The 20,984-nt window shown below is 49.6% G+C and overlaps 1 protein-coding gene across 2 annotated transcripts in view; it reads left to right on the plus strand.

The window, feature by feature from the left end:
- Nucleotides 1-1,393: 1,393 nt before the first annotated feature.
- ST8SIA2 (ST8 alpha-N-acetyl-neuraminide alpha-2,8-sialyltransferase 2) overlaps nt 1,394-20,984 on the plus strand; it is a 75,598-nt gene continuing 56,007 nt past the window's right edge. The window contains exon 1 of one of the 2 annotated variants that reach the window (XM_025391975.1): nt 1,394-1,722. In XM_025391975.1, the coding sequence (XP_025247760.1) occupies nt 1,625-1,722 (98 nt within the window). In that variant the 5' untranslated portion in view covers nt 1,394-1,624. The remainder of the gene's footprint in view (nt 1,723-20,984) is intronic. The other variant, XM_025391976.1, reaches the window with a different exon arrangement.

Here is a 20,984-nt window from a genome sequence, read left to right on the forward strand (position 1 = left end):
GCTCTCCAGGCTGGGTGATGGGAGCTCCTCCTGCAGGGGAGAGCCTGTCCTGGCTCCCAGGGTCAACAAGGGCAGTAGCCCCTGGCTTGGAAGCCTCCCTCCTGCTCCTCCGTACACACGAAGAGGCAGAAGTGCTCTGGGCACAAGCGGTGCTTTGGTGGGAAATCAGAAGGCCCTCTTACATCCCCGGGGGCGCCATGAAGGGACTTGGCTGCTGCCAGCCCCTCCCCAAACTCCTCTGAGTGGTCCAGGGAACAAGGCCAACCCGCCCCTCCCATTCACTGGGTTGTGGTTTCCAGCACTTAGGACATTCCATATAGCTTCTCCAACAGGACTCCTCCCCACACTCAAACCCCAAGGACCCTTTCATAAACCAGATGATCATTTCTGGAAAGTTACATTTCTTAATTTCAGGAATTGTTCCAATTAGTGCAAAGAAAATAAAAGGGAATTATCTAATTCCAGTAAAACTTAATGGGGCCCTTCCCATCCCTGGCTAATGGTTGGTGTGAAATGTAATTTGACTTAAACTGTCTAAGGCTGTGAAAGTGTAAAATATTCAGGAAGAGTGGGGGACATTACCCCTTGTGGGAGCCATATTTTTCTAGAAGGCATTTTGATCAAGACAGGACTCCCAGGGTTATTGATTTTGGGGTTATTGAGAGTCCAAGAACTGAGGAGATGAAGGCCACCCGGGGTCAGTACCGCGAGGGCGGAGGGAAGACAGGAGCTAAGTCTCCCACTGGGGTTCTAGCCGAGGGTTCCAGCCAGGATTTCGTGACCTAGGGGCAGCTCGGAGAGCTCTCCGGACCTAGCATCGGGTCTACAAATGGAGACCAAGATAAGCACCTGGAGGGAGTGGTTTCTCGAGAAAGCCTCGCCCACAAACTGTAGTCAGCATCTTCACCGAAGTTGGCCTGTCTTGGATATTTCTTCTCTCCTCCCCTTCCTCCACCTCCCCTCCTAATTCATCAACTGCTGAAACATCTGCCTGGCTGAAACCGCCTTCTCGCCGCGCGCTGGGGGCTGTCCTCAGGTGTTAGTCTTTGTGTTGAGAAAACTTTGCGAGGAGGCGAGGGAGCTGGACAAAGAGCGGGCGAAGGGGGGCGTTTGCCAGCCTGAGGGGTGCGCCGGGCGGTGCGCGCACTTCCCTGGGCTCAGCTCAGTACCCGGTCGTTCGCGGTGGCCAGAGCTCAGCCTCTCTAGGCCAGGAGTGGCAGCCTCCGGCTGCATCCCCGCGCCCTCGGGAGCTGAATAAAGCCAGGCGGGAGAAGCAAAGGCTAGCAGGTCTGGACGCTGGAGTTGGTGGGAGGAGGCGAGCAGAGGCGCGGAGCAAAGCTGTCAAACTGCGCGCGGAGCCGGGCGCGGGGCGGGGGAAGGGAGAGGAGGGAGGGAGGGGCAGGCGGGAGCCGAAAGGGAGCAGGCGGGCTCGCCGCGCCTGAGCAACCCCTGCCTGTCGCTGCCGCTGCCGCTGCCGCTGCCGCCGCCGGCCCGGACTCGCCCCGAGCGCAGGGTATCTGCCCAGCTGCGCGCGGCGCGCGGAGGCTCCGGCGTCTGCCGCTGCGCCCTCCAGCCCCTGCTCCTCGCGCCGGCCCGCGTGGGTCCCGGCGGACGCGAACCCACCATGCAGCTGCAGTTCCGGAGCTGGATGCTGGCCGCGCTCACGCTGCTCGTGGTCTTCCTCATCTTCGCAGACATCTCAGAGATCGAAGAAGAAATCGGGTAAATAGCTGCGCCCAGGCCCGTGCCACGAGACCTGGCGAGATCTCTCCCTCCTTCCCTACTCTCCACCCTCCGACCCCCTTTGTGTGCGCCGCGCCCCCACCCCCCTCCGTAGCTCCGCTGGAGAGGTAGGGACGGCTTGGCAGAAGGTAGCGGTGACAGGGGCCCGGGACGGTTTGGGGAGAGGAGGGTGGGGGCGCGGCTGCCGTGGGGTGTCCCCGGGCGGGGCTCACGGGAAGCCCCCAGCTGGCCCGCGTCGGGAAGCGGGCTCGCCCACCCTGCCCCCCTGCCTGGCGTGTCCAAGCGCAGTGTCACCGGGGTCGAGGGAGGGCGCCGGGGAGTGTCTCCGGCGGGCGGAGGGGCCGAGAGTGGAGGGAGGCAGGAGTTTCTTTGTCTCCGGCACGGCCGCTTTCTCGCCTTGGCAAAGTGGGCAGGGGGCGCGCAGGGATCTCTGAGCTGGGGGAGGGGTTCCCCGGGCCGGAGCGGAGGGCGGGGGCTCTGCATGGGCTACGGGGAAGCCGAATGTCCCCTGCACACACAGACAGGCACACGCGCCTCCCGCCGGCCCGGGAGCCCGGCGTAGGAGCTGGCACCACTAGAGAAGGGCTCGCATAGCTGGACTGAGACCCCCGCCCTCGCCTGGCTTTGGACGTTCAGCCAAGCCACGGCGACCCCGGCGACCCTGGGTTCCTGCGCGCTCGCAGCGCGGAGACAGAGACATTTCGGGAAAGTCTGTACTGCCGCCCGGTGGGCTTCTGGGCCCTCAAGCGGACGATCTGGCCCTTTTTTCTCCCGACCTCTCCAGAGGTAGGGCGGGACCGCGAGCCCGGATCCTCCCGGCTCCCGACTTCCTGGAGCGCGCACTTAAGGCGCGGGACGCACCAGCTGTGTGTCCCAGAGGCTGAGACTCGCGCCCCGCCCCGCAGCCTTCGGCTTGTCAGGGCGGGCCGTTCTCCAGAACCTCCAAAGGGCGGTAGACGACAGGTGGGGAGGCACCCAGCGTTCTGAGGAGGCCCGAGGAGACCTTCCTGGCCCTGGGTAAGGGGAAGGTGAGGTCTCAGAGAGCGCAGAAGGTCTCTTCCTCTGTGGGATTTGCCCTGCCAGGCGCTTTTCTCGAGTCCGGCGCCGCGTGCGCCCCTCCTTTGTCCCATTTGTTACTTCATTTGTTATCTGTGCTAGTTGAGGGTCCGCCACGCTGTCAGTCCCTCAAATGGGAGATGCCAGTCTTGGGCCCAAGCAGGATGCCGAGGCCCCAAGGACCAAAACTTGGGACAAGTGCCGCTTCCTGCTCTCATTTTCTCCCCGCCCCTGCCCTGCTCCCCGCCCCTGCCCATCTCCCCGGAATTCCTTCTGTGAACCCCACTGGGCTTCAGGAGCCCCTCTCCCTGCTTCTGTCTCCTCTCATTCTCGGTTTCCCCAAGAGCTCTGAAAACTTTCACAAATGCTGTGCAGTTAATACACAACGTGCCACCATCTCTCACGCAAAGATAAACATGCTACTTTTCATAGCTGTTCGCCTCAGAAACGTGGATCGGAAAGGAAATCGGGCAAGTCACGTCTTGGGGTAATGGAAGATGCGGTGAGAAGGGCCTTCCTCTGGGCTCTTCGGCTTCTTATTCCTGATGTGGGCACTGCCTGGCCCAGATCACTTGCTGATCTTTGCCCATGTGAGAGGGAAGGCACGGCGCTGCCCATTGTTCTGCTATAAAAACACAAGTGCTGTGGTCATCCAGGCACCCCTAAGTCAACCATTCACTGAATTCTTAGCAAATACCTTCCACATGCTGGGAACTTTTAATTTTTAAAACGCAATCAGGAGATCACTTTGCACATAATGTTGCACTTTCTTGCCAAATGCACGGTGAAGCCTGCGCTCCCCACATCAGGTTGTTCCCATATATGTACACACCCCTGGGACTTGTTTCACTTGAGGGCTCTCTACTTCTTTTTATCCTGTCTCTGTTGGGCCAATCCTAGGAAACAACTGTCAAACAAGTCTGATGCGTCACCTCCTGTGGCATCTTCCTTCTCTGTCGTCCCAGGCTGACCACTGGCTTGACCAGTCCTGACCAGGCCTGAGACACCCCCTCTCCCAGGCTGATGTAGCTGCCTTAGAACAACACTACACATGCCTTTCGACTGGGACAGGCACTCTAGCCCCACTCACCGTCAGCCCCACAAGTGTTTAATCCAGAGGAATGGAGGCATATTTTGGGATTCACCATGGCTGGAGAAGGAAAGACACAGGCAGAGCATGGGAATCCCAACAGCACCTTCTGCCTGCTTACAAGTGAGGGGTTTTTTTTGTTTTGTTTTGTTGTTGTTGTTGTTTTTTTTTTTTTTTGAGACAGAGTCTCACTCTGTTGCCCAGGCTGGAGTGCAGTGGCACGATCTCGGCTCACTGCAACCTCTCCCTCCCGGGTTCAAGCAATTCTTCTGTTTCAGCCTCCGGAGTAGCTGGGATTACAGGCACGTGCCACCACACCAGGCTAATTTTTGTATTTTTATTAGAGATGGGGTTTCACCATGTTGACCAGGCTGCTCTCGATCATCTCAGGTGATCTGCCCACCTCAGCCTCCCAAAGTGCTGGGATTACAGGCATGAGCCACCCCTCCCGGCACAAGTGAGGTTTTATCACTAAATTCATTCTTGGAATTACCTCAACTTTGAGCAGCTGGGCTCAGGGCCCAATAAGAGCCTTGGCACAGTGGCCAGTGAGGGGCGTCAAGAGGGCTCCGCCTTCCTCACCATATGCCTTCCTGGAGACCTGGAATCATACTTAGGAACACGAGTCTGCTGCACCAGCCCAGCCCCTCCATCCCCAACTTGCTCTGGACCTGTGCTAGGGAGGATTACAGATGATCTGCCCGTGTTGGCCCCTGGGAGAAAGCGATGGCTCTGTAAAAGGATGGCTGTTTCTGGGGAGTAATGAACAGTGGGACCCTGTGATCTGTTAGGAAGGAAGGAAAAATAGAAGGAACCGCTTTTGGGGGTAACTTTTTCAAGGATTAGGGAACTTTAAAAAGTGAAAGAAGAAAGTAAATCACATGTGTATTATCTGGAGGAATAAAACTGAGATTTAGTTTTCTGAAGCTCTTGATTCTTTTTTATAAAATGAGGCTTTTAATGTGGTGGTCTCAGAGGTCCTGTCCTGCCTGAAAAATTATGCGCCATGAATTGAGGGGCAGGACTTTCTTTGAGGGGAGTTTTCTGAGACACACATCTCTTTTCCTTAGTGATTATTTTCAAAAGTTCCATTTCTGACTCTCTTGCTCTCATTCAGCTGGAGCTGAATAAGAAAACAAAATGTAGAAAGATAAGTTCTCTACAAAGCACCTAGAGAGTCCTGCCTGGTAGCCAAGGAGTGAATTCAAATTCTAAGTCAGAAATTGGGTGGAGCTTTCGTAAAACAGCCCCTGATCAACTCATGCACGCTCCCAAGTTTTAGATCCAATTCGACCAAGTTGTAAGCTAAAATCTTCTGCTTGTTTCTTGGGCTTTAATCCTGATGTAAGTTCCACTAGGGGACTGTGAGGCATCGCTGTCTTGCTTATCATGGTGTCCATGGAACTAGGGACACAAGGCATTCAATAAACATCTGTTGGATGAATATTTTCCTGAGTCTGGCACAATGATGGGCACACACGGCATCCTTGGGCAAAGTTGCAACTCAGAGCTGGCCAGGAACGGTGGCTCATGCCTGTAATCCCAACACTTTGGGAGGCTGAGGCAGGTGGATCACCTGAGGTCAGGAGTTCAAGACCAGACTGGCCAACATGGTGAAACTCCATCTCTACTAAAAATACAAAAATTAGCCAGATGTGGTGGCAGGTGCCTGTAATCCCAGCTACTCGGGAGGCTGAGACAGGAGAATGGCTTAAAACCTGGGAAGAAGAGGTTGCAGTGAGCCGAGATCACGCCACCGCACTCCAGCCTGGGCAACAGAGTGAGACTCCATCTCAAAAAAAGAAAAAAAAAATTAAAAAAAAAAAAAAGAAAGAAACTCACTGAGCCTTGGGACAGGAAGAGAGCATAAGCTCTCCCTGTAGAAACCTTTCCTTTTTATCAATTAGGGTAAATTTGACATTGAGAAGTAACATCACTAATCTGAGATCACAGCCTGGCTGGTTTAGGGCAGGGCAGGCTTGCACGGGTCTCCTCTTTTGTAACCCAATGCACTAATCCTCATACTAGTTCCTCTACTCATAAAGGAATTACAGAAATCTTATTAAAGAGAAGTTGAGTAACTAGTAATGATAACAATAGCAATTATGACAATGGTGAAGATGATGATCATGGTTAGCATTTACTGAGTGCTTCCTAAGAGGCAAGAGCTATTCCAAGTGCTTTATAGGTGTTAACACATTCCAGCCTCATGGTAATCCAGTGGTCACCTACCAGTGGCACTGTTTGTAGAGCTCTGTGAGCCAGATGCTATGCTAACTGCTTTCAAACATGTTTGCTGGATCCTCACCAGAACCCTCTAAGGTAGGTACCATTTCTATCCCCATTTATTGATGAAGAAACTGAGGCCTGGAGAGGTTGTATACCCTGCTGATAAACTTGTGATAAAGCAGCTGTGTGGAAGGCCAAAACCCATGCATGCTCTTGACCATCATGCTAGACTGCCCTGTCCTCTGAGTTATTTTTTTCACCCTGAGCTAATATTAGGGAATACATCTGAAGACTAACTCATCCCTGGTGGTTCTTCCAAAGGCCCAGAGTTTTCCTGAGAGCCTGGTCTGGCCTTAGTAGTTGCTCCATCAGACATTTAGAAAGAGAGAAGGTGAATGAGGAGGACCAGAGGAGGACTCTGAGCACATCTCCCCAAAATGTCCCTCTAGTCCAGCTAAGTTCAGTGCCATGCTGGAGGACAGAATGGCATTAACCCCAGCTTGTTACACAAGGTCACCTGCCATGGGTATGAGCATTCCAGACTCTCAGGTGGAGCCTGGGGCTAAAGTGACAGGAGGAGGGAAAGCTCCTATTCCATTGCAAACCTGATTCTGATGTCAATGGAAGGGGCCTGCCTCGATACTACATGCTGTATGTTTGGGCATCTAGGTGTCTGGAGCAGGGGAGATAGTAAAGATGTTTAACAACTGGTACCTCTCCAGCACCAACCTGTTAGAATGGACATCTGACCCATCAGAACTGATGCCATCCAGTACACCACGACCAGGCGCCCTAGTGCACACCAGCCAAACACCAGGCCCTGTCTGGGAAAACACTAGACAAGGAGAGGCTAGCTCTGATCATCAACCATGATGAGATCTGTGAGCAGGCAGCAACTACTGCCAACAGCGGAGAGTGAGGTGAGGTGCATCATTTAGTGGATGAGTGCACGTGGATGGGAAAGAAAATGACCTTGAGCAGTCACAGTCCAGGCACTCTATAAGAAGTGCATATGTTTGCTCAAGACAATGCAATTTTTTTTAAAGCCCATTCTTCTCCCTAGTCCTGGTGTAATTCACTGAAATATAAGCATGATTGGAAGATAAAATAGGAGAGAAAGAAGGTCTGGTTTTAACTCACTTGCTCCAAGTCCTTGTTGCCAACTGTTCCAAACATCACATTTAAATTGTAAATAGATATCCATCTTAGAAACCAATTCACCACTCAGTGCCTCTTTCCTCCTGTAAGGCAGGGTTGCTAGGTTTTAAACATGTTTTAGGTTTTACAAATTGGAAATGTTGTAGATTGCAAATTATAAATACTTCTTCGAGAGAGGGGATTCTAGAAAGGCTCTTATTGCTTTTCGCAGGGCATACAAAGCAATGCATCATCTGACCTTTGCCTCTTTCTGTAGCCGGCCTGGGCTGCAGCCATTTTGTATTGCTTACAGGTTCCCCAAAGTGTCCTAGGATTTCATACCTCTGTGCCTTCGTACATCCCGCTCCTGCTCTTTGTCTCACTGCTCTGTCTTCTCCTTCGAGGCTAAGGTCTGGTATCTCCTAGATCCCGTCCCCTCCCGAGACATCTACATTGGTTGCGCCTCCTGTATGCACGCTTAGCACCCCATCATGCAGCACCCCATGGAGATACATTTCACAATTATGTTTTATTTATCCTTTATCCCCAGCCCCTGGTGATACGTACATGATTTAGTAAATGAAGCCCATAAAATATTTTTTGAATGAACAAACTCTGACCAAGGATATGGCAAAAATAAGCATTCAGCCTCTCTGCTTCCAAAAGTACATACTATTCTAACAATTGAACACCCTCCACTTGATCTGGAAGCCCCTGCTTTTCCTATGTATCTAGCATGGAAGTGCAGCCCGGTGAAGAGCACAGTCTGGCTATGACATTATTCACCATTGTGGAATGTTTCGGGCCAATGGAAATAAAAGCCCCTTTCTAATTTGTAAAAACACCCAGTGGTGTTTGCCCCCTGCCAGTTTAGATAAAAACCAAAGATCTAGGGCCCAGATGCCAAGCCTCTGCCGGCTGTTGGTTCTCCAGAGAGCCCTTTCCAGCCCTCCACTGCCCACGGTGCTGCTGAGGCTGTCCCCTCCTGCCTGGAAGGACAGCCGGTCCTGTTTACTTTAATCCCCTTCAGGGCTTCCGTAGTGGCGTTGAGAGCAGACCAGGAACGCAGGGCCAGCTGTTTCCTTGCAAGGGCTGGTCCCCAGGTAGGATGCTGGAAGCTGAGTGTTAGAGACGTTGACAGAGTAAGAAATGTGAGGTCAGGTCGGGATGTGTCGTCTCAAAGATTTTCCTTATGAAGCACCTTCTAGTGGTGTTTTTATTTGAAAACACTGGTCAAACCAGCGAATCCTGCTGATGGGTCAAGACTTGGGGCAGCTGTGTGGATCCTAGATGAGGTCAGGCGCCTCATCTCTCTCAGCTGTCTCAAGCAGAAATGAGTTAGAGACAGATGGGAGGACACAGTGAAAACGGCCAGGGGAGGGACAGGAACATGAAAGCCACCAGCTGAGCGAGTCAGGTGGCTGTCTCCTGCCAGGGCGTGGGGACAGGCTCATCTTCCGGAGAGGCGCTGCGGGGTGAGACACTGTCCCCTGTGGCCGACTGGCTGACTGCCCCTGGGCTTGCTCACCATCTCTCCAGAGCTGAGGCAGGTCCTTAAGCGTTGAGATTAGTCACTCTCCTAGGTGGCATCTGGGCTGGTTTTAAATTCTCCCCAGTCTCCTGCAATTCATCACCCGGCTAGGAGGCTGCCCAGTGTCCTGACGGGACCTGTGTGTCCCCGTGTTTTCTCAGCTTTGGCTGTCACTGACTTCGCGACAATGGCCATGAGGGAATGGCTCCAACTGGGGAGAGCAGTGGCCCTGACACGACATGTGTCTGTATTACACATCGGCAGTCAAGGTTCCTCCTGACACCTTCGAGAACTTGGGATCCCGATTCACTCCCCTGGGAAATCCAGCATCCCGCCTTGCTGTGTGGGTGTGCCTTTGACTTCCCAAACTGCTTTGCAAGCATGAAGCTCTCAGCTCTGTCACAGGGTTTCCCAGAGCCTTTTTGTTATCATCGGAGGAATGCGGAGGGACTAAGCTCTGCTTCCTGGGCCTTTTTTAAGGTTCAGGGCAACAATTCCTCCTCTCCCTCCTCCAGCTTCTTAGTTGATGGCCGAAGAATGAAAGGACCCCTGGGTCAGTGGTTCCCAAATAGTGAGCCACAGATGAGTGGTGATCTGAAAGGAGATAGGAAAAAAAAAAAAAAAAAAAAAAAAAAAAGCACAACGTAGCCATGATTATTAATAGTTTCAAGTTGCCAGCTGCCATTGCCTGGAAAGAACTCTTCTATATTCGGAGATAATGTTCCTTTTTCCTTTGGGATACTAAGATGTCCTTTCTTTTATGAAAGGGGGTGATGGTAGCTATGACATTCTCCCTTGGCTGAAGAGGGTGGTAACCTCATGAGTCTCCAACCCCAGTGTTTTGGAAATACTATGGGTCTTTGAAATCTGATAGTCTAGGGTCTGGATCCACAAGGTACGCTGAAAAGCTCACTTCAGGAAATAGCCTCACTCCTCACATATTTTCTTCCCCATGGAGATGATGCCAGCAGAGAATAATAACAAAGTCATTTTTTGTCTGTGTCTGCTGGGGTCCCAATGATTTTCTAAACACTTTCGTTATCTAAACACCTATAATCCTCCCAACAGTCTGAGGAGGTCTATCTATGTTATTATTATCTCCCTTTTACAGATTAGTGGACTGAGGCCCGGAACAGTCAAATAACACAGCTAGTAAAGTGCAGAGCTGGGATTCAAACCCAGGCTCCAGGGAACAAGGAGAATTCTCCAAAAACGATGTCTTAAATGGCATCCAGTGGGGAAGAGATGCGTGCTTGTATTTTCAAGGAATAAGCGTTGGGAACACAAAGGTCTGTGGGAATGAGAACCCTGGGATGTAGTGATACTGAAGGAACCTTAGGGGATAGCATGCTGGAGCCCAGGCCATAATGGGACATGGCAGCCAAAAAGATCAATACAATTTAGGGTTGCCAGCTCCAAAACACCTTAATGCGGAATGAGGGCCAGAGGCACACTGCTCTGCCTCTGCCTCTGCCTCTGCCTCCCCTCTTTTCCTCTCCTCTCACACCCGCTTCCCCCCACGGAATCTCATCAGAATGGCTCCAGAGCATGGCATTTGTTTGACCATCTCATTACCAGAGAGAGAGAGAGAGACACTGAGAGAGAAGAGAAAAACAACACAAATGATTAAGGCCTGGAGAAATTTTCTTCTAGGGGAAGACAGAAGGGTTGGTGCTGTCAGCTTTCCCAGGTCAGTGGAGCCTGACAAGGAAGGGAGGGAGGGAAGGAGTGAGGGAGGGAGCCCTTCAGGGAGGGGCCAGGTTCATGCAAGGAGGTAGCACATCCCAGGGAGCCCCCTTTCCTACGGTAACCGCATTCTGCTGAGAACTCACATGGATCACCTCACTCAACCTTCCCAAGCACCCTGTTAGCCCATTTGCAGATGAGGAAATGGAGACTCAGAGAGGTCTTGGGACTTGCTAAGGTCACACAGCTAGTAAACATGGAGCTGGGATTCCACCCAGGTTTGCCTGACTCCATGGTCCATCTGGTCTTAGCCACTTTTTTATACTGCGGTTACTTGGCTGCTCGCCCCCATTCCTCATGCCTCCTGCCCTGGGCCTCCTACACTTTATTCCTTTTTCTGTACCATGCAGAGAGTTTGCACAGAGATGCTGGAAACTTTTGAGACAGTAGAATAGACTCATCATTGTCAGATAACTTCGCAAACACAATGGCATCTGTCACCATTGGGCACCACACTTCAGCGGAGGCTGTGGAAGAGGCAGACATACCTGGACCCTACCCAGAGAGGTGTGAGCACTTGTTATTGAGCTTCGCCAGTTCTAATTTTGAAAACCGGCTGCACGTGGAGGAGCGATACCCAGGGTTAATTCACACCTTCTTGGTAAATGCCAGAGTAGCTTAAATAATGAAGGCGGGAGGCATATGATGTCTGGAGAAAGTGAATTAGTAAATTGATAGGGCAGGTGACTTTAGTTCGCTATTTTCCTGTAAGCAGTAAAGGCCCTCCCTCTGTATCTCTTGAGGTTCCCACAGTTTGGGATTTGACTTTAGGTGGACTCAGGATGATGCCCAAATTATACGCTAATCAAAACATTTAGTTCCCAGGAGAAGCAAAGAGAAGGGCAAGAGAGAAACTCCCCGTGGTGTCCTGTCTTGGCCCGGGCAGGGAACCTCTTAGGCCAGCTGGACACAAAGGCAGCAACGTGCTGACAGATGGCATCCCAAAGAAAGACCCGTGATGGCCCAGCCTTGGTGGTAAAGCCAGTTAGGGCTCCACAGGCCCTTCCCCAACCTGCCAAAACTGCCCACGATAGCTCTAACCTCCAGCAGAATGCCAGAATGACTCACGCATTCATCATACATCTCTCCCTGCCACCAACCGGGGGCTTTACTTTTATCTGTAAGGACTGACAAGTTCTTGCCAGAGCTGGATTCATGGCATATGATTCAGGACATTGGGCCATACCTTTGGAGAAACTGAGAGCTACTCTTGGAAGATTAAGGCTCTAGTCTTCAGTGGAACACTCATTACCTGTGTGACTTCAGGCAAGTGACCTCCCCTTTCTGAGTCTCAGTTTCCTAATCTGTATAATGGGGTTAATAATACCCAACTTCCAGTGTTCTGAGGATTAAATAAAATACAAATGGTGGGAATGTAAAATGGTACAGCTCCTATGGAAAACAGCATGACAGTTCCTCAAAATATTTAACATAGAATTACCATGTGATCCAACAATTCCACTTCTGGGTATATATTCAAAAGAATTGAAAGCAGGGGCCAGGTGTGGTGCTCATGCCTGTAATCCCAACACTTTGGGAGGCCGAGGTGAGTGAATCACCTGAAGTCAGGAGTTTGAGACCAGCCTGACCAACGTGGTGAAACCCTGTCTTTACTAAAAATACAAAAAAAAAAAAAAGCCAGGTGTCGTGCTGCATGCCTGTAGTCCAGCTACTCAGAGGCTGAGACAGGAGAATCGCTTGAACCCAGGACGCAGAGGTTGCAGTGAGCCTAGATCACACCACTGCACTCCAGCCTGGGCAACAGAGCAAGACTCCATCTCAAAAAAAAAAAAAAAAGAAATTGAAAACAGGGACTTAAACAGGTATTTGTACACCCATGTTCATAGTAACCTTATTCACCGTAGCTAAAAGGTGGAAGCACCCAGGTGTCCATCAATGAGTAAACGGATAAACAAAATATGGTAGATGCCGGGCATGGTGGCTCACACCTGTAATCCCAGCTCTTGGAGAGGCAGAGGCAGGAGGATATCTTGAGCCCAGGAGTTTGGAGCTGCCTGGGCAAAATAGCGAGACCCTGTTCTTAAAAATTAAAAAAAAAAAAAAAAGCTATATACATCCAATGGAATATTATTTAGTCTTAAAAAGGAAGGACATTCTGACACAAACTATATGATGGGCGAACCTTGAGAACATTATGCTAAGTGGAATAAGCCAGCAGTCAAAGGACAAATACTGTATGGTTCCACTTATATGAGGCATCTAGAGTGGTCAAATTGATCGAGACAGAAAGTAGAATGACAGTTGCCAGGATCTGGGGAAGGGGAATTTGTTTAATGGGTATAAAGTTTCAGTTTTGAAAGATGAAAAGAGTTTAGCAGATGGATGGTAATGATAGCTGCAGAATAATATAAATGTCTTAACGCCACCGAACCGTACACTTAAAAATAGTTAAGATGGTAAATTGTATGTTATATGTATTTTACCACAATTGAAACACACACAAGCACAAGCAGCCAGAACAGTGCCTGGCAGGTGCTCAGGACACGCTGACTTACTTTAAGAGCACAGTTGTGATTTTAAACAAAGCAGCATCAGTGTGGGTATTATTTAATTTTAAAAATAATACGGTGCTGAAAAGCAGATACAGAGGAAATGGAGGGAGTAAAGGGGGGAGGTGTGGCTATAGACACAGAATTAGAAAAATACAAATCATCACTTTGTTGTATATTTGGACACACAAGCTGGAGGCGGCCCACATCCCCAACATCTGGGATTTAGGATTGTGGAAAGTGCAGGCATACTTTTATGTGGCCACTCTGAATTCTTGTTGGCTGGCCTGCCCATGTAAGTTTAGTGGAAGGGCCCATAAGGTTTTGCCAAAACCTAAGTTGCAAGGAGGGCTCAGAGTGATGGGGGAGGGAGGCCAAGACAGTCCAGAGCCCCCTCCCTCCCAGACGCAGCTTTGGGAAGTCTCTTTCTTTATCACCTGCCTAGGGGTGGCCTCTAAACTGTTTTTGGCTCAAGGGTGAACCTGAAAAGAAATGAGTCCAAGATACCGATCCCAAGATTTGGCTCCTGCTGAGCTGGGAAGAGGTAGGGCACAGCTGTCTCTTCCCTTTTAGGCTCAAGCCATACAATCTCTATAATACCGCAGGAAGGAGCAAGTAAGGTGGATTCCAGGAGGCTTGAGATGCCAAAGCCAATTCTCAGACTTGAGAGAGCATCACAGTCACCTCAAGGACTTGTTGAAAACAGAACGCTGGACACCTCTTGGAGTTTCTGTTTCCACAGGCCTGGGGCAGGGCCTGAGAATTTGCATCTTTAACAGGTTCCAGGCGATCCTGACACTGCTGGCCCATTTCAGGATCACACCTTGAGAACCACTGGGCTAGAGCCTTGTCACTCGGTGTGGTCCTCAGACCAGCAACATGGACATCATCTGGATGTTTGGTAGAAATGTAGTGTCTCAGGCCCTACTCCAGACCCTAGACCTGCGGAATCTGAATCTGCTCAGTAACAAGCTCCCAGGTGAAATGTATGCACACTCTGCTGGGGGAATGATTGGTTTCCCTGCCTTCTACAGAGCCTCTGCCCTAAGCAGTGACCTTGGCCCATCACACCAGGGGTAGCCTGTCAGTGTGGCTCCACTGCCCATCACAGAGTCAGCCTAGAGTGACCTCCAAATGGATATCAGAAAAATGAATAATGATTCTTGGCCAGGCACAGTGGCTCGTACCTGTAATCCCAGAACTTTGGGAGGCAGAGGTGAGTAGATCACTTGAGCCCAGCAGTTCAAGACCAGTCTGGGCAACATGGCGAAACCCCATCTCTACAAAAATACAAAAATTAGCTGGGCGTGGTAGTGTGTGCCTGTAATCTCAGCTACTCAGGAGGCTGAAGCAGGTGGTGTGTGCCTGTAATCTCAGCTACTCAGATCACTTGAACCCAGGAGGCAGAGGTTGCAGTGAGTCGAGATGTCACCATTGCACTCCAGCCTGGGCATCAAGAATGAAACCCTATCTCAAAAAAAAAAACTACAAATAAAAATGAATGATGATTCTTATTACAGCCACTCGTTGGATTCCTGAGTGTATGCCATGAGCTTTTTATACATTGTTTCACACATTTATTATAAAACCCCTTCAAAACCCATTTTATGGACAAGTGAACTGAGACTCAGATAGAGTGACTGCTTACGAAACAGAAAAAGAACTTAAACTATTTGGCGATCTAGCTGGCTCTGTTCCTAGATGCCAGGGGTTTAGCCTTTAGCCATTAGCCTACTTCTCTTCCTTTGTCCTCCCAAATGAGGCCCAAGGCGTCAGATGAGGAGAGCAGAAATCTCAACCAAGGGTTGAAGTGATTTATTACATGAGTCCAAGGAGGATACAGTGCATCCAGAAACAAGCTTGACCTGGTGCTGGAGCACTTGAAGGAAATTTCTAGAGAAGCTGGACAGCAAAGCGCTCATCAGCTGTGTCATTAAGCCCTCTAATGAGCTTGGCTAGGATGTGATCATTCACACAGCACAGGGCCCCACTTCACAGTTGGCGTACGTAGTCACAGTTCCCTAGAGTTCTGGGGGTTCCTGAGTGGATCTGGTGGCCTGCCCAGCCTGCAGTCCAATTCCAAACTCCACTCTCAGTTATAAAAAGCAGGGGAATGGAGAGGGGAGGCCTCTAGGGGTGACGGAAGGCAAGTCTAGGGGAGCCTTTTAATACCAATCTGCTCTTCCAGATAAAGAAAGCCTCCAAGCAGGCTGGAAGCCAAGAATTTAACTGTATTTATTTTTGCTATTACCTTCTATTTAGGGCAAGGGATATTGGTATTCTATTTATGGTAGTAGTATAAAGATTCCTTTTGTGATAAATTCATTTAAGTTTTTAAGTGAGTCAATTTAAAGGAAAGTATTAAGTCAATAATGTCTAGTTAGCAAAACGCATGAAGGTAGACCCGGAAAATGTTTGAAGTTTATGCAATGACGTCCCAGCCTTTCTTCTTCCCCATAGTCATTATCTGCCCTGGATGGCAGCAAACTCGTGACAACTCCTTGCAGAACTTCTCTCCAGAGTGAGTGAGTTAATCCTTCAGAAAGTACCTACTTACGGAAGCCATTTATAACTGTGTCTGGAAATGGCCCAACACACAACAAAAGAATCGTTGAATAAAACAGCCTTATGAATGATTGAAACAGTGTACACCAACCCTCCTCCAAGAGACCTTGGTGGTCCCACCAAGAGGAGAGGATGCCTTAGGCCCAAGAAGACCTATCACCCCGGCAACACCACTAGATTAGACCCTCATCTCACCGTCCTCTGAAGCTCCCTGCCTCTCTCTGGCACATCTCCCCACACCATGTTTGTTGCATGGTTTCTTTTCTGCTTGTTAGCTTGTAGCTCCTTGAAGGCTAGGACTGTTTCAGATGTGTGCCCCGTTGTACTTCCAGCTCCTGCTACAGTGCCTGGTAGAGAGTAGGTGCTCTTTTGGAGAAAAAAGGGAAGGAAGGAGGGAAGGGATGAAGGGGAGGGAATAAGTTCCTTGAGGGAGGTTGAGATAGGCCCCAGTTACTGATATTCTGGGATCACTTACATATTTCTCTCTATGGCCAAAAGAGAAAAAAATGTGGTAGGGTCTATATTAGCTCTCTGTGCAATTGTCTGATTTGAAATTCACTGAGTTCCTTATTTATTTATTTATTGAGATGGAGTCTCGCTCTGTCACCCAGCCTGGAGTGCAGGGGCGCGCTCTCAGCTTACTGCAACCTCCACCTCCTGGATTCAAGCAATTCTCCTGCCTCAGCCTCCTGAATAGCTGGGATTACAGGTGTGCTCCACCGTGCCCAGCTAATTTTTTTATTTTTGGTAGACATGGAGTTTCACCACGTTGGTCAGGCTGGTCTTGAATTCTTGACCTCGTGATCTGCCCGCCTTGGCCTCCCAAGGTGTTGGGATTACAGGCATTTCATTTTTGCCCCTCATTTCATGAAGAAAGACCAGCCCACAGTTTAAGTAAGTATTCCTAACAGGCTAATCCACAGTTCTATATGGGCTCTGAGGTCTTGTGCACAGAAGCCAGAGGATTGGAGGGATGTGTCCAGAATTGGGAATCAGGTGAGCTGGCTCCAGGCAGGCTGAGATCAAGCTGATAACAAGGAGATTAATAAGGGCCTGCAACCTCCTCAGTCCTGTATTAGGGAGGAGGGTTTTCAAATCAATGCTGGTCTGGCTGGCTTAATCGTACCTAATCTTACCTTTTGAAGCTCATGCGTTTGGGAGTTGAGATCAATTGAGATAAAATAAAGTAAAATGTGTTGACTTTGGGGTTTTTAGTCTTCATCAGAGTCCCATTGTGTGTATTGTTTTTGTTTTCTGTCTTGGAAATAGGCAGAGATTAGCTGCTGGAGGGAGTTGTTCTGTCTGGACTGGGTGGTCTGTTTACTTTTGTTCTGCTTTTTTCCATTTTCCACTCGATGATTCTTCATGAGGGAAAGGCCCATTTCTTTCCTGTTCATCTCTATATAGTCAGTGCATGACACCTGGCAAATGCTCAGTAACTATTTCTCAAATGCAGCATTGCAGCGTCACCAGCGCAGACTGTGTGCCGTGAGCCACCCTGCTGGAAAAGCCAATCTTCTCCCGATTAGGTGGAAAAACAGCAGCCTTATAAGGCACTCACAGTGCCCCTGGAGAAAGGCATCAGGACGGGTTCCTGGTGCTTGATTTCTGTGACGGTTACCATGAGCTTTGTGCAGTCGTTGCAAACTGTGTGTGAGCAAAATGCATCCAATCCATTCGAAGCCCTGTGCTGGGTGCTGACAACTGAAAAGATGAGTACAGCATAGGGAAGGTGCTTATGGAGCCTGTGATCTGGTGGGGGAGCGAGTTGTTGTACGATGATGAGGAATGTGTCTGGAGGTGAGAGTTTGGGTGTCTGGGCTTTGGTTGTGGATTTGCCACCACCAGGCCATTGCCCTAAGGGCCGGCCCTAACCTCTTTGGGCCTCAGTTTTCCCATTTATAAAAAGTGGACTCAATGAACCCACAGGTCTTCACTTGCTCTAGAGCAACAAAACTGGACAGCTGTCTCAAGGCGTTTTCCTGTGGAGTGGAGTTCAGCCTCACTGGAAATAGCAAATCCATTTGCTGCTATGCCTCTAAATTCCTTGCCCTGAAACTTTAGAGCAGGGCAATAAATAGGTGTTGGTCTATTTTCACCTACCACCTGCTCTACATTAAAAAGAAAAGAAAGCTGCTATATGGCAAGAGGAAGACAAGCTAATATACTGGGTATCTACTGTTTGCCAGGCACTGCATTTGACATTTTCACATCTCAATGGAATGTCCTGGTAAACTTGCAGGACGGGGAGTAATAGCATCATCATTGCTGCACCCCTCAGTTCCACTTAGAGGACAATTGCATCACAGCAGGATTGGTTTTCCTGTCAAATGATGTCCTGTATACCATGTTTTAGAAAAGCACATGAGTGCATGTAACGGGATGTAGAAAAGCTCTTTTCAAGCATAGTTAAATGTGGTGATTTTGGAAGTCTTTTTCACTTACCTATCAGGAAAATTCATTATCACCAACAAACATCTTATGAGCGTAGTATATCAGCCTAAATGCCATCCCTGACCTCCCATGGTGAGCTCTGACAGGTAATAAAAACAAAAACAACAATAGCGTGCTCGTAGTACTGATGATTCATACCATAGGAGCTCCAAAGCGGGGGTTCCCCACCAAGGACTGGGAATGAGAGAAGGCAGGATTTGGGGGCTTGAAGGAAGGGCCCAAGGACTTAAGCTGGGAAAAGAATGACATTGGTGACCTAGATGGAGAGAATGGCCAGAACCAAGGAAGTTTCCCGTGTACAAGGAGGAGCCGTTCTCACGTTTGTGATGTGGCTGCCACAGACTCTGGCAGTGCCTAGAGGTAGAGGAAAGTGGGGGAGGACAGAGGGCTTGGAGCCAGGCTGTCAAGGGCCGAAGAACGCAGACTTGATTCTTTGAGGGTTTCTTTGGTTTAACATGGGGTCCAGAGACCTCTGAAGAATCTGTGATGGGGTTCAGGAGATCCACGAACCCCCTGAAATTGTAGGCATTTTTCTGAGTACATGATTCAGACATTTCGAAGGATTCCCAAAGGGACCCACAAAAGCTAAGAGGAGCCACTGTGGACAGTTGGGGTCCTTGAAGTGCTTTGACCAAAGGTATGTGCAGACGATGCGTCAGTTGCTTGGAGGGGGCAGGTGCTGGGAAGATCACCCAGGGGAGTAGCATTGAGGGCTGGGCTGGGGTGTTGAAAAGGAAGAGGGACTTAGGAAGCCATGATTATGAAGAAGACATGACAGCTCTCCAACACTCTCGGGACAGTCAGTAACGCCTGTGTGAACAACTGAGCCCACTGTGGGTGCAGGACATCAGAGGGGAAGCTGTGTGTTATGGTCCTGTAGTGAGTTTGGTTTTAAACATGATGATTTTAAGAGGCCGAGTTTATCTATGTGGAAATGAAGACATTTAAAAATTATGAAGCCACCACTTGCAGGAGCAACTAGGGGATGAGAGAGCAGCAGAACCACCCCTCTTTCATTTCATAGGTACAGCCACTGAGGCCCTGAAACAGGAAGTGACTTCTCCACAGTCAACTCGATGGTGGGCAACTGGGGACCAATTCATAAGAGAGTAACAGGAGAAGTTAGGCTGGAGGTGGAGATCTTAAGCCATGTGGGGGAGATGGTAATTGAAACTCTTAGTGTAGATAAAATCTCTAAAGTAGAAAAGACCCCAGGATTAAGCTTGGGTCTTTGCTCTGATTTAGAGAATTGGAAACGGAAAACCAAGGTAGCAAAGGCCATGCAGAAGGGCAGTGAGAGAAGTACGAGACAACCAAGGGGAAGAAGCAAGGCAAGACAGGCGGGTGCTCCCGGCAGGAGGGTCCTTACAGAGGAGGGCCTCAGGCCAGGTTGTCAGCAGATCCCCAGTGGCATTTGAGAGACCTCCTTTCTTGGAATTGTGGGGTGAAGTGAGATTCCAAAGAGAGGTCCCTGATAAAGGGGCCAGTGAGGGCAGACTGGCCTTGTGGGAGGTGTGAAAAGGAAGTAGAAGCAGGTGAGGGGTAGAGGCAGGCAGGAGAAGAATGTTTTACAAATAAAATAGTTCATCTGTAAAAATAAAGAAATGAGAGGAGGGGAAGGAAATGGGGAGAGGTTCGATGATACGGTCACAGTCAGGTGAAAATGAGACCAAATGGCAGAAGTGGGGAGGGGAAGAAGAGGGATGAAGGTTCAGAGACCATCTGCTGGGGTGAGCAGGGCCTGGAAACATGGTGAATTTTAAAGGGAAGATCCTCTAACCCATTAGGCTCTTCTTGCCTTTCAAGTTGTGGCCCATGCAGACCTCTCTGCCTGATATTCTTCCCACAGCCCTTTGCAAGGCTGGCTCCCTGTCTTCCTTCGGAGTTCTAACAAATGCCATCTCTTGGAATAGCCCTTCCTGTCCGCTCTCAAGTATCCATGCGGTCTGGTATCCACCACCACTTGCCTCTGTGTTTTCGGTTTGTTTGTTTGTTTGTTTGTTTGTTTGGAGACAGGGTCTTGCTCTGTCTCCCAGGCTGGAGTGCAGTGGTGAGATCTTGGCTCACTGCAACAACTGCCTCCCAGGTTCAAGCAAGTCTCATGCCTCAGCCTCCCAAGCAGCTGGGATTACAGGCGTATGTCACCATACCCAGCTAATTTTTTGTATTTTTAGTAGGAACGGGGTTTCACCGTGTTAGTCAGGGTAGTCTCGAACTCTTGGCCTCAAGTGATTCGCCGCCTTGGCCTCCCAAAGTGCTGGCATTACAGGTGTGAGCCACTGCACCCAGCCCTTGCCTGTTTTCTTCTTAGCATTGCCCAGTAATGGGTAGGTGTTTATAGCTCTGTTCCTTTGCTGTCTGGTGTGGGGTGGGTGGGGGTCAAGGGAGGCAGTGAGTGTGTGTTTGTTTCATGTCCCCAAATTTCTGTTTTAAGCACCTTCAAACTGGAGACTATCTGTCTCCATTCCCACTGTGATCCCAGAGCCCCGCTCACTGCCTGTTGCAGAGTAGGTGCTCCATAATGCTCAATAAAGAAAGGCATGTTAATTGAAACAAAAAGAAGGGAAGGTAGAACTCAGCCATAACCTATCCTCCTCTCAAAAACTTTTAATCAGAACAATAATTACATTAAAATGAAGATAGCATCTGCCAGCTGTTGATGTATTTTCATTACCTCTTTTACTCTTCACAGTTCACCCTTCTGAAGGAGTGAGGAAACTCAGTCTTGGATATTCTGCGGGTTAAGGTGGAGCTAGGGACCACACTGAAGCCTGTGTTCTCATTTGCACCTCATTTTATTTTTATAGTATTGTATCAAAGAGGCATGTTTGTCAAGAAAACAGGGAGGCCATATCCCGTTTCCCTCCTCCTCCTGGCCAGGGGGTGGGTAGTTTCTGTGCATCCTCACGGCACACTTACTGAA

This window comes from Theropithecus gelada, chromosome 7b (genome assembly GCF_003255815.1).
Source record: "Theropithecus gelada isolate Dixy chromosome 7b, Tgel_1.0, whole genome shotgun sequence".
Taxonomy (NCBI): Eukaryota; Metazoa; Chordata; class Mammalia; order Primates; family Cercopithecidae; genus Theropithecus; species Theropithecus gelada.